Raw genomic sequence first — 24259 nt, 5'->3', positions numbered from 1 at the left:
CTGATTACATGGTTGGGTTTTTTTCTGAGGTTTTCTCCAACCGTAAGGCAAATGTCAGGTAATCTACTAAATATGATCTCGTTATCGTCAATCCCACCGACGCTAAATAACATCGTAGTTGATACAACGTCTTTAAATAACCAAGTTTTCTCCAACCGAAAGGCAAATGCCAGGTAATCCATCAAATATCTCGTTATCACCAATCCCATCGACGCTAAATAACTTCGTAGTTGATGAAACTTTGTTAAATAACCAAGTAAAAAAAACTGGTGCCCAAATTAATTATCGCGCTACTCGAAAGGTTAACGTCGGCAACTCTTCGATATTCAAGCCACGTCCACACATAATTCCTGAACATTCTTGGGTCAATATACGCGCTCACATATCGCGTGTTGTTATACTCGCCAAGCTAATCTCTTCTTGTTGACACCGATGTATGAATTCGCAAAAGAGCGATAAACGTAAACATATGTGTTAAGCTGTCGCGAGGCGTTGTGAGACACTAAAAGCAAAACGTCGCGTCGTGCCTCGTCTGATACTGTGTGCACCCCTCAACCCCAGGCCATAAGCTTGAAACGGTGGACCCAAAATGGTGTACTAGTATGGCCGTCAAATTACCCATAATTCATCTCTTTTTTCCAGTGTGTTTATGAGCTGTTTTGTTCATATTATTGCGATTACAAATTGTTTCGTGTTGTTGTGAATATTTAAAAAATGTAGTCAAGTTCAGCGGGTATAATTTTTTTATAAATAAGCTAATATTCTGTTCGGCTCAACTGTAGAATATGCCCGTTGTTATGTCTCCCTATGCTTTAACACAGCGGTCGTCAGCGCACAGCACACTGGGGCTAGCGTCTCTTACCCGCGGAGAACACACTGCACCATGGTGCATTCGTAGCTGCTAGCGGGTATGCTCTCTACCTCTTCCTGCTGCACGACGGGGCACACGGGACGGCTCCGCTTACCCTTTACACATTTCAGCGAGTGTTGATGACCACTGCTTTAACATATGAAGGAATGCCAACATCCTTCTTGATAAGAAAAAGCATGCGGAAATGAAGTGTTCAGTCCATGTCACAACCACAACACTTTTAATAAATATACAGTGAAATATGCATTGATATAATAAACTGCTAGTAGTCCTGTTACCTCCACATCCATTCTAATCCGTTTACGTATGACCAAAGCCGACAGTAGCAATTTAATATTTGGCAATTGACGGTATTTAGCGGTGGATTATGGGGCGTAAAAGGTGTAGTTTGACGTCATATCCGTCGCACCGATTTCAAGCATATTTACCATGGAGTACTTCCTCCTTTCTTTTTATCCTTACACTTCTGATTTCGTCTGCAGAGAAATTCAACAACCGTCTTCTGTGGGGCAAACGGAAAGACCACATGTTACATTTCCGGCATTAAAATACTTCTCTGTCCTATATAAGGATATGGGACCTTTTAATAGTTTCATTTCATTCTTCCAACGGTCTTTATAGAAATCAACAGAAAAAATGTCGCGTCGCGTCTGGTTCCATGTGCACCCAGCCTATATGTAGATTAAATACAAGCAAATACGCGTAGTTCGCGGTGATTCAAACGGTATGTTTCAACTAAAAAATCAACAGATCAAAGTTCGATCTCTGACACTAACGTGGAGCTTTATGTTAATGACGTAGCGAGTGATTGTTTTCTTTAACTACGTTTGTTGAAATTATCTAGAATGATTTCTATACTAAAGACAATAAGAACTACTATTACTTCGGAATATGTATTATATGACTTTCTTGTGATAAATTCTATCGTACCTGGTTTACATGTTTTGACCTATTATGGGTCATCCTCACACACTCTTTGACTCCACATCACACTACACAAACACACCCTCACAGGAAACAAAACAAGAGGCGCCAAGACCAACAACGACCAGTTCTGAGGACGACCCATAATAGGTCGAAACATGTAAACCAGGTACGACAGAATTTAACACAAGAAAGTCATATAATACATATTCCGAACTGATACAGTGTTAAAAGTTGTGTAATCAAGATGTATAACTACTATTACTCATGGTATGTTATTAATTGCATACTATGCCTTTTTTTATTCAGTTTTAAATTTAGGCGAATTCACTTTCTACTGTGAAAGTCTTTATCTGGCCACAGAAAGCTTTAAGATCTATTCAACGATTCTCTGAAACAGATTCTTGTAGAGATAGTACTCTTTCTTTACAAATTGTGACATAATCTTCCTTGTTTATTTATTGCAATTTGATTTATGTCAGGGAACAGAAACACGAATTTTTTAATGGTCACTTTATAATAATTTTATTATGAGACTACAAATAAGCATAATACGAGAATAAATATAGCACAGTGTACATTAAGTAAGACAGCCAATGCTATAAATATTTACAAGTTAAATTCTTTAACAATCTTCCACAAACTGTGATTACTTTTAAATGCATTTTGTAAAATAATTTCCAAGTAGTTAAAACAAAAGCTTGTTACACTAAATTAATTTCTGTTATGTAAGATTACAGTAAGCTTAGGTAACTGAATTTCTTTCAAAATTGAAATTGTAACCTTTATACTCTATGCATTTTTTAACAATGCCTTTTTCTTATCTATACGCATATACATAAGTGTTCTGCCTATGGGCAGGTCTTTCACTGCAAACCCATCTTAATGTCTTATATCATCTGATATTTTCTTCTGCCCCGAACTCTTCTCCCGTTCACCATTCCTTCCAGTGCATCGTTCAGTAGCCAGTTTCTTCTCAGCCAATGACCCAACCAATTTCTTTTCCTCTTTGTGATCAGTTTCAGAATCATTCTCCTTCACCCACTCTTTCCAATATAACTTCATTTCTTATTCTGTCTGTGCACTTCACACGTCCATTCTTCTCCATATCCACATTTCAGATGCTTCTATTCGCTTCTCTTCATTTCGTCGTAATGTCCATGTTTCTGCCCCCATACAATGCCACACTCCACACAGAGCACTTCACTAGTCTCTTCCATACTACTTTTTCTAGAGGTCCGCAGAAGATACTCCTTTTTTCTTATCTACTGTATGTATTTGATTAATAACAGAAGTAAATCTTACTTTGTACTATCTAATGTTTTGTGTCAAACAATGCCTATGTGTTTTTGTGTACCATTGAGTTGATACCAAATTCCATATCGTTTTTCGCTGCGACAAAAGTAAAATTTCAGATGAATAGAAGACAGAAAGTAATCAGTAATATATTCTTCTACATTATCTATGGCTCTCTGCTAAAGCTGGGGCTATTTTTCAATTCCGCATCTGAAGAAATCTGCTGAATTGGAATTAAAGAAGTCGTCAAGCCAAGTTTGTAAAGCATCTTCATTATCAATGGCGTTCCTTTAAAGATTGTTCTTTAGAGAAAAGAAGAGATGTAGATTTGAGAGTCTAAATCGGAAGAATGTGGGAGATATGGAATCACCAACCCAACCGAACACCTGGATAGCTACTTTCGTCATGTTAGTAAAGTGCGGCCGTGCATTGTCGTGTTGCAGCAGCACTTGATCCAGTCTTCCTGGTCGTTTTTCTTCAATTGCGGCCGCAAGGCTTCTGAATTGTCAGCAATTATGGTTAAAATTCGTATACACGATGCCTTCTTTATCCCACCAGACGCATAACATCATCTTCTGTGGAAGGATACTAATTTTTGTACGGGGTATTGTGTGTTGAAAAGGCAGATGCATTGCTTTCTCCGATGGCATTCTACCCGTAGATACGAAATGTTTCGAGCCGCCTCCGCTGCCTTTGCTCTTATATTAAACTCAAACAGAAGAATATGTCGGAAGTGTTCGTTTCTTTTCACTTGATACTCTCATCTTTTACAGTATCCACCTCGCGACAATGGAATTCCCTGTCACAAAGTATTGGGGCTGCAAGACAATAAACACTTTTAAAAACAGCTTAAAATATAACCTTCTTAGCATTTCACTCCAATCATACTGACTTAAACTATCACTGTCTACATTGCTACTCCTTCCTTTAGACATGCATCCTGATAGTGCTATATTTTCAAAATTGTCTCATAATATCTTTCTATTATCTAACATTATTTGAAATATATTAACATTCTATGTATTTTAGATTAATTCTGCTACATAGTTTGTATTTCAGTGTTTAATTAATAGTTCATAGTATTTTGTTGTTTAATTCGTAAATAAGTCCTGTATGCATGTAGCTCTTATCTAAATCAAATTGTTGAATTCTTTCTAAGTTCATACATATGTATGTATACTTTTGCTGGTTGAGTGGAAGAGAAGGCCTTACGGCCTTAACTCTTCCAGCTAAAATAAATTATTATTGTTATTATTATTATTATTATTATTATTATTATTATTATTATTACCTCCTTCAGTCCACAAATAACACAAATTTTCTTCAAAGCCACAAAATGCAAGGCGTATTTACAAGCACAACATTCCAAGTAACGAACGACAAAATTGACAAACTGTAAACAATCTCCTAACAACGAAGTCTTGTGGAGACGAACAAAAACACTACGAACTTATGAATAAACCTAATGATATGTTGCAAAAATATCAAGATGTTCCTCTGTTAGTAAGTGCCGGATCTAGTATTAGTTCAAAACTTTCATTCAGAATGGAACCAGCCAAAGGATTCAAACCTTATAATCACATGATCAAAAAGATAAACGGTTACTCTTATAAGTAGGTAGTCATCGTAATTGACTTACTTGGTATAGAGGAGATAATCAACGTTTTCTACGCAATTAGGTGGAGGAACTGGTCGGGTCAGTGTCAGCCACGGTGGATCCATTGAGTAAGTGTTGCCGTCCGGACACTTTACTTCATCTTGACCTACAATAATAATAATAATAATAATAATAATAATAATAATAATAATAATAATAATAATAATAATACTATTACAATAATGATAATAATAACTAATAACAATGATAATGAAATTGACAAATAACAATAGGCCCTAATAATAATAATATTACAATAATGATAATAATAACTAATAATGATAATGAAATTGACAATAAATAATAATAATAATAATAATAATAATAATAATAATAATAATTACTATAATGATATCATATAGTTAAATAATTTACAATTATGTAAATTCTAAATGTGTTAGAAAAAGAGTAAAGTTGGCAGTTTTATTACAATAATGATAATAACAACTAATAACAATGATAATGAAATTGACAGTAAATAATAATAGTAATAATAATAATAATAATAATAATAATTACTATAATGATACTATATAATTAAATAATTTACAATTATGCAAATTATAAATGTATTAGAAAAAGAGTAAAGTGGGCAGTTTTACTGTATGTGGAGACTGTGGGAAAGAAAGTGATTTAGAATTTTGCTGTAAAACTACTGAGACATATCGTTCATAGAAACACGCAAGGTAACATTATGAGACGCGTCCAGAAAGTAAGTTTCCCTGGGGCCATTTACAGAAACAAAACAATTTCACGGAAAGATTTATTGGAACGGATACAGCAATTGTTGAGCTATTTTTCAATATATTCCCCACCCGAATTGAGACATTTGTCATACCGTGGGATCAACAGAGAGATGCAGACGGTTGTCACACACTGGTTCCGATTCCAGGCTGCAGACTTCTACGGCACAAGGCTACAAAAGTTGATACCACGGTATGACAAATGTCTCAATTCCTGTGAGGAATATGTTGAAAAGTAGCTCAACAATTGCTGATTTGTTCCCATAAATCATTCAATGAAATTATGTTTTCTTTCTGTAAACGGCCCTTGGGAAACTTACTGTCTGGATGGTCCTCGTACATGAAAGAATTACAGATTACATCATGTTTAGGAATCTTGAATAAAAACAGGGTGTCAAGACCCTAATGTCGAAAATATAAGCCGTGGCACTTGAAACAAACCAGTTTTTTTTCATAATTATTCTTGGAATCATTGGGAAGAATGTTTTCGTTGGATACTTTCTAATTTAACCGAATCGGTTGTTAAAAGAGTTTATTTCAGTCTATAGATTCATGTTCCAGTTTCAATATTATTAATGCAGAATAAATTATTAAAAGTGAATTGGGTATACAGAAAGAATGAATTATTGACTTCACACCCAATATTGCGATTGCATTGTCATAATATACTGCATAAAATCTACAGTAGAGCATCGATTATCCGAAACAATTGGTGACGGGGGGTGTTCAGATAACTGATTTTTCGGATAACCGATCATTTACGAAAACAAATTGTATCGGTGTCATAGAAGCAGTAGAAACAAAGATACATTATTATTAAACACAAAATTGTACATAAATATTTTGTATCACACGTCTTACAAATAAAACAGAGAACTAACTAGCCTAGTTTGACAACTTCAAAATGGCCATTAAAGCAGACCTACAGTTTAGGAAAAGAAGTCCATTTTTTTTTTTTTTTTTTTGCAACAAAATCTCTCAAACAGCGTTAGCGAAACTTCTTCAAGGGGCACGCGCAAATTTGAATTTGCCGATTGGAACTCTTTCGGTTAGCCGATGTTTCGGTTGATCGGCATTCGGATAAGCGATGCTCTACTGTATATGCTAATGTAAAAAACGTTTACTGTCAAACAATAGGCCTACACTGAAATTTATCACCTACCCTCTTCAACATCTACTTGCATGATTGAGTGAAAATGAGAATAGACAGACATTATTTACTTTGCCCGAAATGTGCATTGAAGCAGTCGTTTGTTTATACTTATTACTCTGTTGTGTATTGTTACGTGTTGGGCTCAAGGTCATTGACAATGTCATTGATTTTTCAATCGAAATGTAAACAAACAAATATTCGACTACTATCAATCTTAAAAACATGGTATTTTACAAATTAAAAATAGGTTAAGTTTATAAAAAAAATTATTATATTTCACAATACGTTTTGTTCAGTAGACTGATATTTGTTGTGTATATATTTTTGAGAGTTTATATGGTTTACATCCTGCATAGTATATAAACATAGGCTATGTCATGAAACATCGGTCAGATTTTGTGTACCGTAATCACCCACGTGCTCCGATTGTAATGTTACAAAAGGAAATCAGAGATTTACTTGGCGTTATACAATTTAGATGTATTATACAGAATGAACCGTAAGTAATATCAATAATTTCAGGTGGTTATTCCTTCACATTTTTCAAACAAAAAAAAAAAAATTTGCTCGTTTTTGCGTCCTTTCCGAGATAAAAATTGTTTTATATGAAACATTTCGTAACCTATTTTTATTGAATTCTCAAATGCTCAGTCAGTTTAAGAGGGCAGTGTATTATGATAGTAAGTGATTGAAAGAATTTTAGTTGTGTCCTTTACATGTTCACAAATTTGATCCGAACAAATGTAACATTGAAAAATTCCTTTGCAGAACGAAAAGTCACATTTGTTCGGATCATATTTCTGCACATCTAAAGGACAAAACTAAAATTCTTTCAATCATTTATGACCATAATACACTTCTCTCTTAAACTGACTGACCCTATTGGGAATTTAATCAATGCCTTTCCCAAAACAAGCTATGAAATGTGTCTTATAAAACAATTTTTATCCCGAAAAGGAAGCAAAAAAACAAACTATTATATTAAACCTTTTTGTTTGAAATATCTCCAGAAATAACCCTCTGAAATGATTGACATTACATGCGGTTCACTCTGTATTATGTATTAGATTTCAAGTACAACTTCGCCACTATGCACGCTTACGAAAGTTTTGCTTATAAACAGGCTTCGAGACTTTGGACCCGATACAATAAGTTTACTGTGCATGCACTGTAGGCTGTTGACTCGCTGCGGGTAGATAGAGATGTGTTGAGGTAACAACGTTGCTATTTAGAGTAGAGTACGGTAGTATGGGGAAACACATATGTACATTCTGAAAGTAAATGTACATTACACAATGACAATGTCAAAAGAATGTGAAAAGCATTTATTCTCCTGTCTTTTATAAGCATTTGTGTTTAATTATACACAGTGTTAATGGTGGAAATAAACATGTAGCAATTTTAATTTTTTCACTTATCCTATTGGTCGTCTTTAGGAAGTGCAGTTACAGTACCGAATTGCAATGTACTACTACAAGATACATTCTCAGTGTCTCAAACGTAAATCTTTTTCGGTTATCTGCCAAAGTTTGCACTGTAGAAAGCTGCGCTCTACGTCGCATGATGTGATAGGAGCAAAATGAAAAAACCTAACATCATTGCAGTCTCTAAGAGACAGTCCTTTATACTCGGGTGACTCTATGACCACAATTTGCTGTTTATGTTACACAATGTTCCATATCCGTTATTTTTACATAAAATTGATTTCCACTTCTGTTTTACACGTTCAGTAACCGGTGTACTTGATGTCTCATTAATTCTCTGCATCATTTTCTAAGTTAATTTGAGGGCTTCCGACATCTCTTGCTCTGACTTTTCTAACCGTGTAATAGTTTCAGACACAGTTTGTGTGAAAACCAAATTGTTCGTCAGAACCTTCAAATCCAGAACGTTTTCCTTTGCGTATTTGTTGGCATTCATTCTACAGTAACCCCACCCACTGTACGCTTTACCACTATACTCAGTACGCCGTTATGCGGATTTCCCACTGAACTGCTCTATTAGGTCCGAAGTCTCGAAGCCTGCTTATAAAAGTAGACTACTCTGGCCCATAATAAAATGTTCACTTGGTGAGAAACTGCTTTCATACCAATAGCAGTTCAAACTAAACAAGGGATAATATTCCTCTGCAAATATTTTAGTATAACATCCTAATCAAAGCGTATTATAATATAACATAAGTTAGTTGGCAGTAGGAAAATATTTACTTACCATTTATAGAGACTATTCCTTGCAGCAGAACAAGAATCAGGGGAAGAGAGTTCATTTTATCAGCCGCAATGTGGAGACAAAATTAGGTAGTGCATTTGTGGAGAGCATGGTATCACTGTTTTATTTAATTTGGAAGCTGTATGTCCTGGCAGTTTTTTAAATAATGTGTACAATATTTTATTTTAAAACTCTCGGCCTAATGCATTTTTAATGTGAGAGGAAGTCATTTTCTCCTTTATTATCCCTCGGATTGTGAACATGTGGAGCAGAAAATGTATTTGAAAGCCCTCGATAGGACATTACAACACTTTTTCCGCAAGCCTTTTTTCTTCCAGAAATGTTGAGTGATTTACTTATATTCCTTAGATTTTTTAAAATCAGTAACACTTAATTCAAGGCCGTTTGATTGACCACGATAAAATAATGTTCCAAATGAAGGGAGAAAGCAAAATTGAGCCACTAAGAGGAATCTTAGTCCCTGCTAGTTAAATATCGGTACATAAAAATCTCCCAGTGTTTCAAAGGTTGGAATTACATGAGACATAATTTATAACTATATATAGATAAATCCTACAGTCAGTCACATGGCTCTGTCAGTCTGTCTGTCTGTCTGCCTGTTTCTACCTCTGTGCTTGTCTGTCTACCTGTCTAGCCATCTACTTCTCTGTCTATTTGACAGTCCTATTTATTTGGCTGTCTTGTCTATATTTGTTTTTCCGTCTGCCTTTCAATCTCTCTTACTCTACCAGTTTTTCATTATACAGGGTGTTAAAAAAGTATCCAATATTTTAGTATGTGCTAGTATGCATCAAAATAAGAAAATAATGTCTAATAAACATGGATCCTACAACACATACTTTCTAAGATCTGAACGCTTGTTCATAGGAGGTGCTCAATGTGACCTCCATTCATGGTAATGCATTCCTCTGCTCTTCGGCGTAAGGAATCACGAACTCTTTGAAATTTGTTTTAATACGTTTATAAGAAAGTCCTGATAACGATTCCCAGTTAATCTCTGTGTAGCACGTATGGCCTTATTAATCTATCACCAAGAACACCTGCCATAAGTTGATTGAGAATCGGTGCTGATGCCTTGTTTCTTCAACTGCATAGAGATTTCATCAGCCTACACATGCTGATTACGAAAATTCACAACACCATCTTGCTGAAACCTACTCATATCCGCGACCAGACTTTTTTTTCAGTATTCCTTGCGACGTATAGCCTGCTGTATTTTAGGGCAGAGGAATGCATTGTCATGAATGGACGTCACATTGAGCACCTCATATGAACAAGTGTTCAGATCTCAGAAAGTATATGTTGTAGGACCCATGTTTATTAGACATTTTTTTTTTGTTTTGATGCATACTATTACCTCCTAAAATATTGGATACTCTTTTCTTACATCCTGTATATGTCTGTCTCCCGATCTGTTTTCAGTTCAGTTCTCTGGTAAGATAGACGATAATTATGTTATTTATTGCGCTTGCTCTAGGCGTTTCCTAATGTGGCAGTAATAATGATTTGTTGCTGTTTAGTCAATTGTCCGAAGACAGGTTTGAACCTCATAAGTGACACCAATAAGGCATCACTAGTGAGACAACTAAATCAGGAAATAATGGGGTAGGGTGGCCAGTTCCTTTTCTCCCTCATTGCACACATAGCTGACTCGTTTCTGTTACAAAATCGGTTTCAAAATATATTATTTACATTAACTGTTAATATTTGAAAACAATGGTTACACACGTTACGAGTAACATAGTTCCATTAGCTCGTTTATGAAAGTCCTTTTTTCCTATATAATTTTCTGGGCTTTTCAAATACTTTCTAATTTCTCCCCATACTAACACTTGGTATACATAATGGAAGTGAAATAGCCTTGCAGATTTTCAGAGCGAATAGCTCATGTTGTATGTAACAAAAAATCATAAAATCATATTGGTGGAAAGTTAATAGTTTTTTAAGGAAAAAAAAACATGTTTTTTTTTTTCTCAAATGTTTAATAACCTCTTATTCGGTAACTATTGCGAGTAGGATCTTAAATTTTGTCCATATCTAAAGGAAATCTAATAAAGAATAATTTATCCTTCGGCGTATATCAATAGCGTGGACGATTTTCGTGTAAATTTAATTACTCTACTTAGTCGATCCTCTTCTACCACCTGATGTAGAGGTTTTACAAAGAGCCTTCCATCTCTTACGGTCCTGAGCAATGAACCTTACCTCTTTCCATTCAATCTCTCTCTCTCGCATGGTATCTTGGACTCCTTGTTCCCAGGTCTGCCTCGGTCTTCCTGTAGGTTTTTTTCCCTCCATTCTAACTTGCCATGGTATTTTTGGGTATCTATCATTGTTCATTCTATCCCAGTGGTCGTCAGCACTCGCTGAAATGTGCAACGGGTACACGGTGCCGTCCAGTGTGCACGGTCGTGCAACAGGGAGAGATAGAGAGCATACCCGCTAGCAGCTACGAGAGCACTATAGTGCACTGCGTTTTCAGCGGGTGAGAGTAGCTAGCCCCAGCGTGCTCTGTGCTGACGACCCCTGTTCTAGCCAGATGTCCAAACCACCTTAATTGTGATAATTTTATTTCTTCTACGAGAGGATCAATTCCTAGACCTAGCCTTATTGCTTGATTCCGTATTCTCTCTCTTCTAGTTCTTCCTTCTATTCTTCTGAAATATCTCATTTCCATGGCTTGCCAATTTAATTAAATCACACTAATTTAAAGCCACTGCACAATGCGAGCAGGTTGCAATGTCGTGCCAAAGAACAGCTCACCTAGCGAGACACACAGAATTCCTTCACCTCTTACATCTGTATCACTTTGAGAGTGTATTAGCGGCGATGTTGCCGGACTGCTGAAACTTCAAACTTAATTTTCTAATTAACCATGCATTTAATCACAAAACGTAATATAGGTTTTCTATTCATTGAAGTGTACCCTATCGTCCCTTTCGATCAGGACGATTATTCCACTTCCACCCTGTCAGGTCGGTAACATTTTTAAGACTATTTCGACATAATTATGCATATTTTCCTGCCGAGGATAATAAACATTTTAATTCAATACTGAATTCTCTATGCTTCCGACAGGAGTTATTAGTGACTTCTAGTCAAAAATATTATAGCTATATATTACACTAATTAGATTTCAGATGTATAAAAACAAATTGTTCTTCTTCTGACGCATACCTTCAAGTCAGATGTACTGCCTTATAATATGTGTACATATCAGCCAGTACCTCAATCAAGAATAATGAGATTATGGTACGGAGTGTTTTCTACTTGGTTAATTAACGACTCTGCATCAACTACTATGTTATTTAGCGTCGATGGGATTGGTGATAGTATTTGGCGAGATGAGGCCAAGGATTCACCATAGATTACCTAACATTCGCCTTACATTTGGGGAAAACCTCGGAAAAATGCAACCAGGTAATCAGCCCAAGCGCCCTAGCGCAACTCCGGATCTGCAGGCAAGCGCCTTAGACGACAGACTGAACTTTGTAACTGACAGTGGGCTACTTGTCACTTACGTACTTCATCAACAAAACCTACCAAACCTTGCCATTGACAGTTAGCTACTTCTCATTTATCTTTCTCCTCATCAAACCCTATTTCAGTTTGTCACTGACAGTGGGCTACTTGTCACTTACGTACCTCCTCATCAAAACCTACCAAACCTTGCCATTGACAGTTAGCTACTTCTCATTTGTCTTTCTCCTCATCAAACCCTATTTCAGTTTTTCACTGACAGTGGGCTACTTGTCACTTACGTACCTCCTCATCAAAACCTACCAAACCTTGCCATTGACAGTTAGCTACTTCTCATTTGTCTTTCTCCTCATCAAACCCTATTTAACTTTGTCACTGACAGTGGGCTACTTGTCACTTACGTACCTCCTCATCAAAACCTACCTCACCTTGTCACCGGCAGTGAGCTACTTCTTATTTGTCTTCCTCCTCATCAAACCCTATTTAGCTTTGTCACTGACATGGGACTACTTGTAATTTACTTATCTTCTCATAAAGACCAATATAACTTTATCACTGACAGTAGTACTTGTCACTAATCTATCTTCTCATAAAAACCTATCTAATATTATCACTGACAGTGGGCTACTTGTCGCTAATCTCCTTACCAAACCCTACTTAACCCGATCACTGACATTGGAGTTATTATTACCAAGGGAGGAGGAGGAGGAGGAGGAGGAGGAGGAGGAGGAGAAGGAGAAAGTCTTAGACAAGGAAACCAAATTTTCCGAGTAAAAATGGCACAAATGAGCGTCAGGACAAATTATCATTCCGTTTGCAGAATTTAAAGGGTCTCAGTGTGACATATTTGGACATTTTTGTCCTTCCTGAATACCGATTTTCGTAAATTTGAAAATCATATTAAAACTACTGATTTTCGTAAATTTGAAAATCATATTAAAACTACCGATTTTCGTAAATTTGAAAATCATATTAAAACTATCACAAAATAGTCGACATATAGGCAATTTGTGTAAATTTGTGACAAATTAATTGTACAAATATAGTCTTGTGTCTACGTACGTACTTACACTGGGCAATTTATAAGTGGTGTCAAGTCTCTTAAATTGGGGATTGTAAAGAGTGCCTTTTGAGTGTAATACAGAAAACAAACTTTCGTCTTTCTATTTGCGTGCATAATGAATGATTTAATTTGTGTTATATGACTATATTTAAGAACATTAATTATAAACGGTACGTAATGTTATTTGCAACATGGTGAAGGTACTGAATTGTTTCAAAACGCACAACACGGATAATGAGAAACTAAATGTCAGGTTATGATACACATGTTTTTCTTTTACTTTACTTTTGAATTAAGATTTTTTTTTCATTCCTGCAGCTTGCTAGTGATTCTAACCAGCGCACAGCAGTGGTGGGGATGTACATTCAAGAAGTAATTAAATTCGTCTGGGCCTCAGTGATCACAGGTTAAGTGCATTATTTTCACCATTAAACTAATTAAAAATTAGTTCTTGACTTATTTTGAGTGTATACTGTACATCTCTTTCTTTGACGTCCTATATCTTTTTTTGTCATTTAGACTATATTGTAAGGTCAATTTTAGATGTTTTCATCCATTAGTTTCTGAAATACATCCTGTCCATTTTTGTACATTTCTGTTTTAATTATAGGAATAATATGTATAGGCCTACCTACTCCTTGTCTTACATCTTCATTCCGATGACAGTCGTGCTAAAGACATAAATTTTATGATCTGAGATAACCGTCACAAATTAAGCATACTATGAGAAGTATGCACTTGGGCAGTAGTTGCTAATTAGTGGAAAAGTAAACTCAACAAGGTAAGGATAAGAAAGCGCTGTGCACGTTAGGTGCTGTAACAGTGTTTTTGTATAATATCTGCCTCTCGGAACGGAAAATGGAAGATCAGTGAAAATTTGATACCAAACGGTCGACACAATGTCTTCACCGTAAGTACAGAGGGAGGAGCAATGTCTTGTATGAAAATAGTGCGACGTCAAACGGCATTACGATATATATGATTCAGCGTAGTGCGACTATATCTAAGACGGTGAAGGAAAAAAAGTATTGTATTTACTGAATTGAAAAAGAGCAATAGGAATTTGATTAGTAAAATAGAACATTTGAAGAATAGTCGACCTGTTAATAATAATAATAATAATAATAATAATAATAATAATAATAATAATAATAATAATAATAATAATAATAAAAATAATAATAATAATAATAATAGGCAAATAATAATAAATAATAATATGAATGCAATAAATCTGATTGGAATGGAATGGAATACACCTCATGAAATAAAATATTTAATATTTATTTATTTAGATATATATATATATATATATATATATATATATTTATTTATGGAATACTTTTAAATTTTTTTATTTTAAGTTTTTATTGTTATTAATTTTTAATTTATTTTAGGAGCTATTTATTTATTTATTTATTTATTTATTTATTTATTTTGCTTATTTATTCATTTATTTATTTATTATTTATTTTTATTTATTTTTATTTTTTTCTTATTCGGTTTTTATTGATTTTTCTTTCTTTCTTTCTTTATTTGTTTACTTATTTGCTAAATTACTTATTTATTTACTTGTTAGTTATTTGATTTATAAATTTGTTTCATTTACCTATTAATTTTATCTATTTAATTACTTTATTTATTTTTATTTATTCAGTTTATTTAACCATTTCTTATTTAATAATTCTTTTATCTATTCGTTTTGTTATTTATTTTTTTCTGTTTATTCTTTCCAATGGGGCACAAACACGGACATTACGACGAAATGACGAGAAACGAATAGAAGCATTTGAAATGTGGATATAGAGAAGAATGGAGTATGTGAAGTGTACAGACAAAATAAAAAATAATGTTGTGTTGGAAAGAGTGGGTGAAAAAGGAATGATGCTGAAACTGATCAGAAAGAGAAAAAGGAATTGGTTGGGTCACTGGCCGAGAAGAAACCGTCTGTTGAAAGATGCACTGGAAGGAATGTTGAACGGGAGAAGAATTCGGGGCAGAAGAAGATATCAGATGATAGACGACATTAAGATATGTGGATCATATGTGAGACTAAGAGGAAGGCAGAAAATAGGAAAGATTGGAGAATGCTGGATTTGCAGTGAAAGACCTGCCCATGTGCAGAACACTTATGTATGTATATGTATGTATGTACGAGTATGTATTCTTTCTTATTTATTCTTTTATTTATTAATTTATTTACCTATTTATTGATTAATAAAGTTTTTCATTCCATCAAACTACTTTTCATTCCAATAGTCGTATTCCATTCCATCAGACGTATTGCATAAGTAAATAAATAAATAATTATAATCTTTTTGCTAATGGCGAATACTTCACTTTCCGTTGTTTACTTTTGTGATGCCAGTTATTTATGTAGACCAATTTAGCGACAGTTGTTGCCTGGGAGAAACCGGAGCTCCAGAAGAAAACCGTGGTGTTAGCTGGACCACAGGGTTGCCCAACACAAGTTATAAATCGGGGTACGCCGGGGATCCAACTCGGATCCACAGCATTATAAATCCAGAGCTCTAGTCATTAGACCACTGTGGTGGCATTATTATTATTATTATTATTATTATTATTATTATTATTATTATTATTATTATTATTATTAGGCCTATTAACATTTTTAATAATTAGACATATTTATTATGATCTGACATCTGAAGGCAAAATTATGCTCGAAACACTGTAGTCTAAAAATTCCATAATTTTCAATATGACACCATACAAAATTAATTTCCTTATCAATTTTCGGCCAGTGTAGATGACGGTGCCCACACAGCACCGTGATGTGCTTAGAGAGCTACGATAGGTAGCGAAATTCGGTTACGGAAACCAGTCTTAACAGCTGGAGGGATCATAGCGTTAACAGCAAGATATCTCCATTCTGGTTAGATGATCGTCCACTTCTGCTTCGACATGTGGACATGAGACCAGCAGCCGGCTGATCGGTCTGGTCCCTCAGAGGGCTGTAGCGCTACGGACTATTATAGTTATTATTCTTATTATTATTATTATTATTATTATTATTATTATTATTATTATTATTATTATTATTATTATTATTATTATTACTACTTACTTACTTACAAATGGCTTTCAAGGAACCCGAAGGTTCATTGCCGCCCTCACATAAGCCCGCCATCGGTCCCTATCCTGTGCAAGATTAATCCAGTCTCTATCATCATATCCCATCTCCCTCAAATCAATTTTAATATTATCTTCCCATCTACGTCTCGGCCTCTCCAAAGGTCTTTTTCCCTCCGGTCTCCCAACTAACAGTCTGGATTCTGGATTCGCCAATACGTGCCACATGCCCTGCCCATCTCAAACGTCTGGATTTAATGTTCCTAATTATGTCAGGTGAAGCATACAATGCGTGCAGTTCTGTGTTGTGTAACTTTCTCCATTCTCCTGTAACTTCATCCCTCTTAGCCCCAAATATTTTCCTAAGAACCTTATTCTCAAACACCCTTAATCATTATTATTATTATTATTATTATTATTATTATTATTATTACTACTATTTACTTACTTACAAATGGCTTTTAAGGAAACCAGAGATTCATTGCCGCCCTCACATAAGCCCGCCATCAATCCTTATTGTGAACAAGATTAATCCAGTCCCCACCATCATATCTCACCTCCCTCAAATATATTTTAATATTATCCTCCCATCTACGTCTCGGCCTCCCCAAAGATCTTTTCTCCTCAGGTCTTCCAACTAACACTCTATATACATTTCTGGATTCGCATTTGTTTACCTCGTTTTAACCGTGACAACGCTTTTTGATTATTGTACTGTGTTTGTTTTGTGAACGATTTTAGATGAGGGCGCAAATAGTCATAGTAGCTAACGTGCCCTTTTTAAACCCCAATAAGTAATTAATTTCTGGATTCTCTCATACGTGCTACATGTCCTGCCTATCCCAAACGTCTGGATTTAATGTTCCTCATTAATTATGGTAGGTGAAGAACAGAATGCGTGCAGTTCTGCGTTGTGTAACTTTCTCCATTCTCCTGTAACTTCATCCTTCTTAGTCCCAAATATTTTCCTAAGCACCTTATTCTCGAAGACCCTTAGCCTGTGTTCCTCTCTCAAAGTGAGAGTCCAAGTTTCATACCATACGGAACAACCGGTTATAATAATCTATAACTGTTTTATAAATTCTAACTTTCAGATTTTTTTGAGAGGAGACTGGATGACAAAAGTTTCTCGTGATTACTATTACCATACAAAATTGTAAATAAAATAATGCTGGGCCTTCAAGTGAGACTTCAGAACACGTTACATATATTGTATACAAAAAATCATAAACTGAATAGAATTGTAGTCACACTGAGTGACACGTATACAGAAGCTTAAAACTGATATTCTGTTCATAAGCATTCATTTTGCTTATTAGTTTCGGTAGCGTTACTGGTAATCATACGCGTCCCATATAGCTTTGGGCGTGGACTTCTATCCTCATTTAAGTACTGTATTTCATTCTTATCTTGTATGCTGTCATAGTAAAGAGTTTCTCATATTACATTAATTACTGTATTCCAATTGTTGGGAACGTTTGAAAGTGGAACATATTACACAATGGTTACACAATTGTTAACACAATTGATTGACAGTTATGCCTCTTCGATTTTATCTACTGTAGGTAAAACTTGATATCCATGAAAGATATGTCACAACTTCCACTTTCTCCCATAAAAATGACTGTTTTACAGTAGTCCTTGCACTGTATCGTCCCAATATCGAAGTCAGTATATTACTATAATCCATAATGTCACAATAAAACAAATGACAAACTTCAGTTTATTGGTGTGGTGAATATAATTTGCGAGACAGCTGTATTAGCATAAAAATACTTAAACACGATGCATGACGTGAATGGGCCAATCAAAGAGATTTCTAAAAATAAGTAAAAGAAAAAAAACAACTGAACACTGAACAACAAATTTTTACTGAAATAAAAATAGGTGAATATTATTAATATGTGTGTCCTAAATCTAAATTTGAAATCCAAATTGCCCCATCACGTTCCATTTTACGGGGAAAGTGAACTGAATTTTTTGTGAATGAATGAATGAATGAATGAATGAATGAATGAATGAATGAATGAATGAATGAATGAATGAATGAATGAATGAATGAATGAATGAATGAATGAATGTACTCGTCTTTAAGCAATGTACCTTTTGGTGAGGCGGCACTTCACATTATTAGTATACAGTGCCGTCTCACCGTCTTACAACGTCTCTCCTACAAGTCATTATTTAGGTCGTTACTTATTTTTAATTTATTATTGCAATTCTTCCACTAGTATTTTCTTGTCTGTCATCAATTCTTCCACTACTTCACTCCTAACCCATTATTAAACCAAAACTACTGTAACCCCCCTCCTGTATGGCATATTTCCCCTTACACTACATCTCTAACTATTTGCGCATTTTATTACTCACTTTTCCACATTGGTACTTTTTAGATCTTAGTTTTCTTTTCTCACGATTTATTTCCTCTCCACACCATTTTCTTAAGTCATACTGTTTTTTCACCTTGTTCCCCCCTCTTTCGTCATCACTGCTTCCTGAACTATCTCCTACTTGCGTTACTCTACTTCTCGTCAGCCTCGATCTAGATCTTAGTTTCTTCATCCGTTTCGGAATTGCTCCCATCGGATGTCCACTATTTCCATTCGCTTGCATTGAGGACTTATTCTGCTCGCGTACACTCACCACACTTGTGTCACCAACCTCGCCTTTAGATACAATATCCTCGATTTTTTCTTTCAAAATTTTTCTGTTCCGTTCCTTTTCTTCTGAGCTTACAATAGGGTCCTTTAACGTTACTAAGCACTCTTCTACACTAAAAACCAAATTGTTTTTCTTAATTTTGTCCTTGATAAGTTTCGCGAATTGTCCATTCCTTCGTGCTGCTTTAAGAAAATCCCTTGAAAATGATTGCTATAGACGTAATGAAATATTCTGTTCAGATTTTACGTACTCACCTGTACTCCTAAATTTATTTATATTCTATCTGATTACTAATAATTAGACTATTGAATAAACGTACTTTCCCAAGGGTAGCATCCATTTGAAAATAATAATCATAACACAAATTAATTGATGAACTAGTGGACTTCCTCGTGTTAAATATGTAATAGAGATGGGTAAAAAATAACACAACAGTTATTTTGGAACTGTTCCGGTCTCGGAACTGTTGCAAAAATGAACAGTAGGTCGGAACCTCCTGTTCCGAAATAACAGTGTTCCGACTCCGAGCTGCTCACTTGCCCAGCTGTTGCGGGCTCGCAGTACCGCGTTGCACAAGGTATGTTCCGACTCCCTCGGAACTGTTGCAAAAATGAACAGTAGGTCGGAACCTCCTGTTCCGAAATAACAGTGTTCCGACTCCGAGCTGCTCACTTGCCCAGCTGTTGCGGGCTCGCAGTACCGCGTTGCACAAGGTATGTTCCGACTCCGAGATAACAGTCGGAACGTCGGAGCTTGTTCCGATGAACCAACGACAGCTGTAGTTACACTGTTCTCGTTGTTCTTTATGTTATACTTGGAACTTCGTTGGATGAAGTTGGTACTTGAAACTCTCACGTGGTTGGAAATTGAAATCCTTGCGGTGGCGCGAACTTTAATATCAACATTTGTAAGACTGGCCAATCATCTGTAATGTTATAGTAAGTATTTAATAATCTGTAATATTCATTCCCGCTTTATGGTTTATTTCACCATTAGTTGACTAATTCTGTTTTATAAACATTCTACAAAGTCATAAAGTACGCATACTATTATTAATTCATTGATCAGCTGATTCTATACAAAGGTTAAAGTCGTAAATGGTAATGAGTGGTTTAGTTACAATGTCTGTATGTCGTTTGTTGAGGTTAAGTCTGACAAGCACAAGTTTTTGTGCTATCTTCTCTGTTATCAAAGAACGACAAAAATGTTGGAGCATTATTTGTTGGAAACTACCCATATAAGTGCTGATTTGGAGAGCGAGGTTTAATGCGAAGTTTAAATTACACTTTGGTAAAGATGCGATTCCAACATTTTACTAACCCACTGCGGGGTTTCCAGGTTTCAGTACTGCCAATATATATCTTTTTTATTTATGAAATTGTAATATATATTATTATTATTATTATTATTATTATTATTATTATTATTATTATTATAACTGTGCATTAAGAAAAGTAAAAATAAAAATTAATGATTTGTTTTTTTTTTATTATGTAATAGAGAGAACAGAAATTACATACCATATGTTTTAAATGTTATATTATTTTTTTTTTAGTTGGCTACCATGTCTTTATAACTTTATGTACGAAAACAAAGTGTTGTATTCTGTCCTTGTAGTCAACAGCTGTGTAATTACTAACATTAAGCTTTTGAGTTCTGTCCGCATGCACAGCAATTTTCCAAAATCGATTCGAATGTGCATTGCAGTGCCATCTATAGATAAGAATGTGTACTATGTCATGCCTATGAGTGCTCCAGTGTGAGCAGCATGGTGAAGAGTGAGGGTACTGTACCGTTCGTTTGAACGACTCAACGACTCCGACTCATCACCACTGGTGACTGTTATTTCGGAACTGTTATTTGGAACATAGTATTCTTTCGGAACCGGAACAGTCGGAACTGTTCCGGGAAAAGAACAACTTCGCCCATCACTAATATGTAATATTTGTCCGGCTTACAGCTGTTTCAGTGCTTCACGCACCATTATCAGAGCCCCTGAAGCTCTGATGATGGTGCGTGAAGCACTGAAACAGCTGTAAGCCGGACAAATAATACATATTTAGCACGAGTAAGTTCACTAGTTCATCAATTAATTATATTCAAGTGTTAAAAGTGGTGTACGCAAGATTCAAAATGGATAACACAAATGTTAATTTTTATTTGTTTAGTATGTTGTGTCTTTTAGCAACCCTTATTGAAGGGCAGCTACCCTTGTGGGATCTAACTCTTATGTATTTGTAGCCACAGAGCAATGAGGCATATGAATTTATTAATAGTTATCCATAATTTAAGACATTACAAAAATAAAGTTTCTAACCACAAATTTTTCTTTTTTTTTTTTTCCATTGTATAATCACTAATTAACACCATTTAAGCAGTTATTGCAATTTGTGTGGCTATATACACTTTTAAGGTGTATAAAATCGAATTTTTAACTGGTGAAATCGTATTTTTAGGTGCCTGAAACTATATTTTAGTCACTATTTTGTTATTTTACAGCATATTTTAGGTGCCTAAAGTTGATTTTTAAGAGCCTAAAAATACGAGGTCTGTTTATGACACTTGAATACATTTTGTAATACACAATTACGAATTTATACCAGTTTGTTTCACGAAGGATTTTTGTGGACAAACTGTATTTACTCGTATAACACCAACTTTTACTAATCCTTTTAGAAAAAACTCCCTTGAATGCATAATCCTTAGTTATATGACTAAAATGGCCGAGAATCAACAAACTCTATTCTTGGGGTTACTTATAAAGGATTCCCGGTTAAGAAAAAAGCATTGGACATATCAAATGACCAATTGCCATAGAAACGCCCGCCTACAGTAGGGCGTATCGAAGAAGGCCTATTTTTTTCCGAAATTAAAAATTTAAGGGTTGCGCAAAAGTTGCATTATGCTGATTTGACCTCCTAGAAGCGCTTTTAACCGAGCCGCAGGAGGTCTAAATATTAGCGTAGAGAGTAAAATATGTATTTATTTATTTTTTATTTTCATAATTTTTCGGTGCATGATCAATGGGACTTAAGTCACTTCTTCTTTTTTTTCAATTTTCAGTTTCTGGAAATCTATTAAAAGGAAAAACTTAAAGTTTACATTTGGTATTATGGTATTGGGATTTTGTCGGCATTCGCAGTTTATATCGACATATATGCCCTTAGTATTATTACTATATTTGTGATGTACAGGAGAAATATTATGTTGACCATTTAAGATTTTTATGCCCTGCTTACTTATGGCTTTTAAGGAACCCAGAGGTTCATTGCCGCTCTCACATAAGCTCGCCATCGGTCCCTATCCTGAGCAACATTAATCCAGTTTCTACAATCATATCCTACCTCCCTCAAATCCATTTTGACATCCTCCCATCTATTCCACACCTGTAGAGTAACGGTTAGCGCGTCTAGCCGCGAAACCAGGTAGCCTGGGTTCGATTCCCGGTCGGGGTTAGTTACCTGGTTGAGGTTTTTTCCGGGGTCTTCCCTCAACCCAACTTTCAGCTTTTTTGATAGCAGACTGGATGACAAAAGGTTCTCAACGGAATAATAACACGCATTTTCCATATTTATTCTGCGTTTAATGTCCTCCCGAGTGTCATTTATATTTGTTACTGTTGCTTGAAGATATTTGAATTTTTTTCACCTCTTCAAAGGATAAATTTTCAATTTTTATATTTCCATTTCGTACAATATTCTGGTCACGAGACATAATCATATACTTTGTCTTTTCGGGATTTACATCCAAACCTGTCTCTTTACTTGCTTCAAGAAAAATTCCCGTGTTTTCCCTAATAGTTTATGGATTTTCTCCTAACATAATATTCACGTCATCCGCATTGCCTCTGTATTTAAACTAACAGGTGCCAAAACCGCATTAACGAGGGAGCTTGTAAGATTTATATTTCCACATTGTAGAATTTGAAAGATAGCGTTAACGACTTAGTGAAAGTGTTGTAGGAATTCAATACATTCTACAGCCTTCATGTATTATTATTATTATTATTATTATTATTATTATTATTATTATTATTATTATTATTGTTATTGTGAGAAGTGAAATTCGAAAAAATTTTATTACAGTACCTACACAAGAAATAACCACTACAGAATCAGTTAGCCTACATGTAGTAAATAAATATCAGTCACTAAAATCATGATTTGAATTTGATTCTAATCTATAGAGCGAGACAATTTGCCTATTCCATATTAAAAATAGAAATATCTACAGAAAATACTCCTACTAAAAATATTTACCTACCTTTATCAATATAAGCTTGCTTTTGTACACGAAGAACCGTTTTCTTTCTACTATAGAACATCTTAACAACACTTTCAGTAACTCGTTAATGCTATTCTAGAATGTAACAACAGTGAAAATATAAATCTTACAAGCTTCCTCATTAATACAGTGTTGGCACCCGTTAAAGTACAGAGGCATAAAAATCTTAAGTGGTCGACATAACATTTCTCCAGTACATCTTATAGTGATGAAACTAAGGACATTTGTCGACATAAACCGTTAATAACCACAAAACGTTAGAAAAAAAAAGACTTAAAAAAATGGATCATTTTACTGTAGACTATTATGATTCGTATTCCACTAAGACAAAAGTCCGTAATACCAAATGAAAACTGAAGTTTTTCTTTTTAATAGCTTTTCAGAAACAAAAAAATTGTAAAAAAAAGTGACAAGCTCTATTGACCATGCACCGAAGAATTGTGAAAAATAACAAAATAAATTAAAATTTTACGTTATACGTTAATCTTTAGGCCTCTTGCGGCTCGATAAAAATGTAATCAGAGGTCTAGTTTTTTTACTTCTTATAATAGAGATTACAAAACAACTTTTGTACACTCTTACGTTTTGAATTTCGGAATATTTTTTTTTTCTACAGATTCACAAAATCAATGCTTTTTTTCTTAACCTGGATTTCTACTGGCTTACAATGAAACAATACGTAAGGCCCTTGAAAAGTAAATTTATTCTATAGGCCTATTTACAATGCAAAAAAATCTACAAATTATATAATAATTGTAATTCTAAAAATATGGTCGTACAAAAAATGGTATGCAATGGCATACAT

At 34.8% G+C, this 24259-nt stretch overlaps 1 protein-coding gene across 1 annotated transcript in view; it reads right to left on the bottom strand.

Annotated features, from left to right (window-relative positions):
• The window catches only part of LOC138709099 (phospholipase A1-like), a 66017-nt gene extending 57027 nt beyond the window's left edge, over window positions 1–8990 (bottom strand). Inside the window, exons 1-2 of the mRNA XM_069839635.1 lie at window positions 8856–8990; window positions 4731–4854 (exon numbers count right to left, since the gene is read on the bottom strand). Of these exons, the coding sequence (XP_069695736.1) occupies window positions 4731–4854; window positions 8856–8910 (179 nt within the window). The 5' untranslated portion in view covers window positions 8911–8990. The remainder of the gene's footprint in view (window positions 1–4730; window positions 4855–8855) is intronic.
• Window positions 8991–24259: the final 15269 nt, after the last annotated feature.

Source organism: Periplaneta americana, chromosome 1 (assembly GCF_040183065.1).
Source record: "Periplaneta americana isolate PAMFEO1 chromosome 1, P.americana_PAMFEO1_priV1, whole genome shotgun sequence".
Lineage (NCBI taxonomy): Eukaryota > Metazoa > Arthropoda > Insecta > Blattodea > Blattidae > Periplaneta > Periplaneta americana.
The sequence above is the reverse complement of the archived record's forward strand: the minus strand, read 5'-3'. Positions and strand labels throughout refer to the sequence as shown.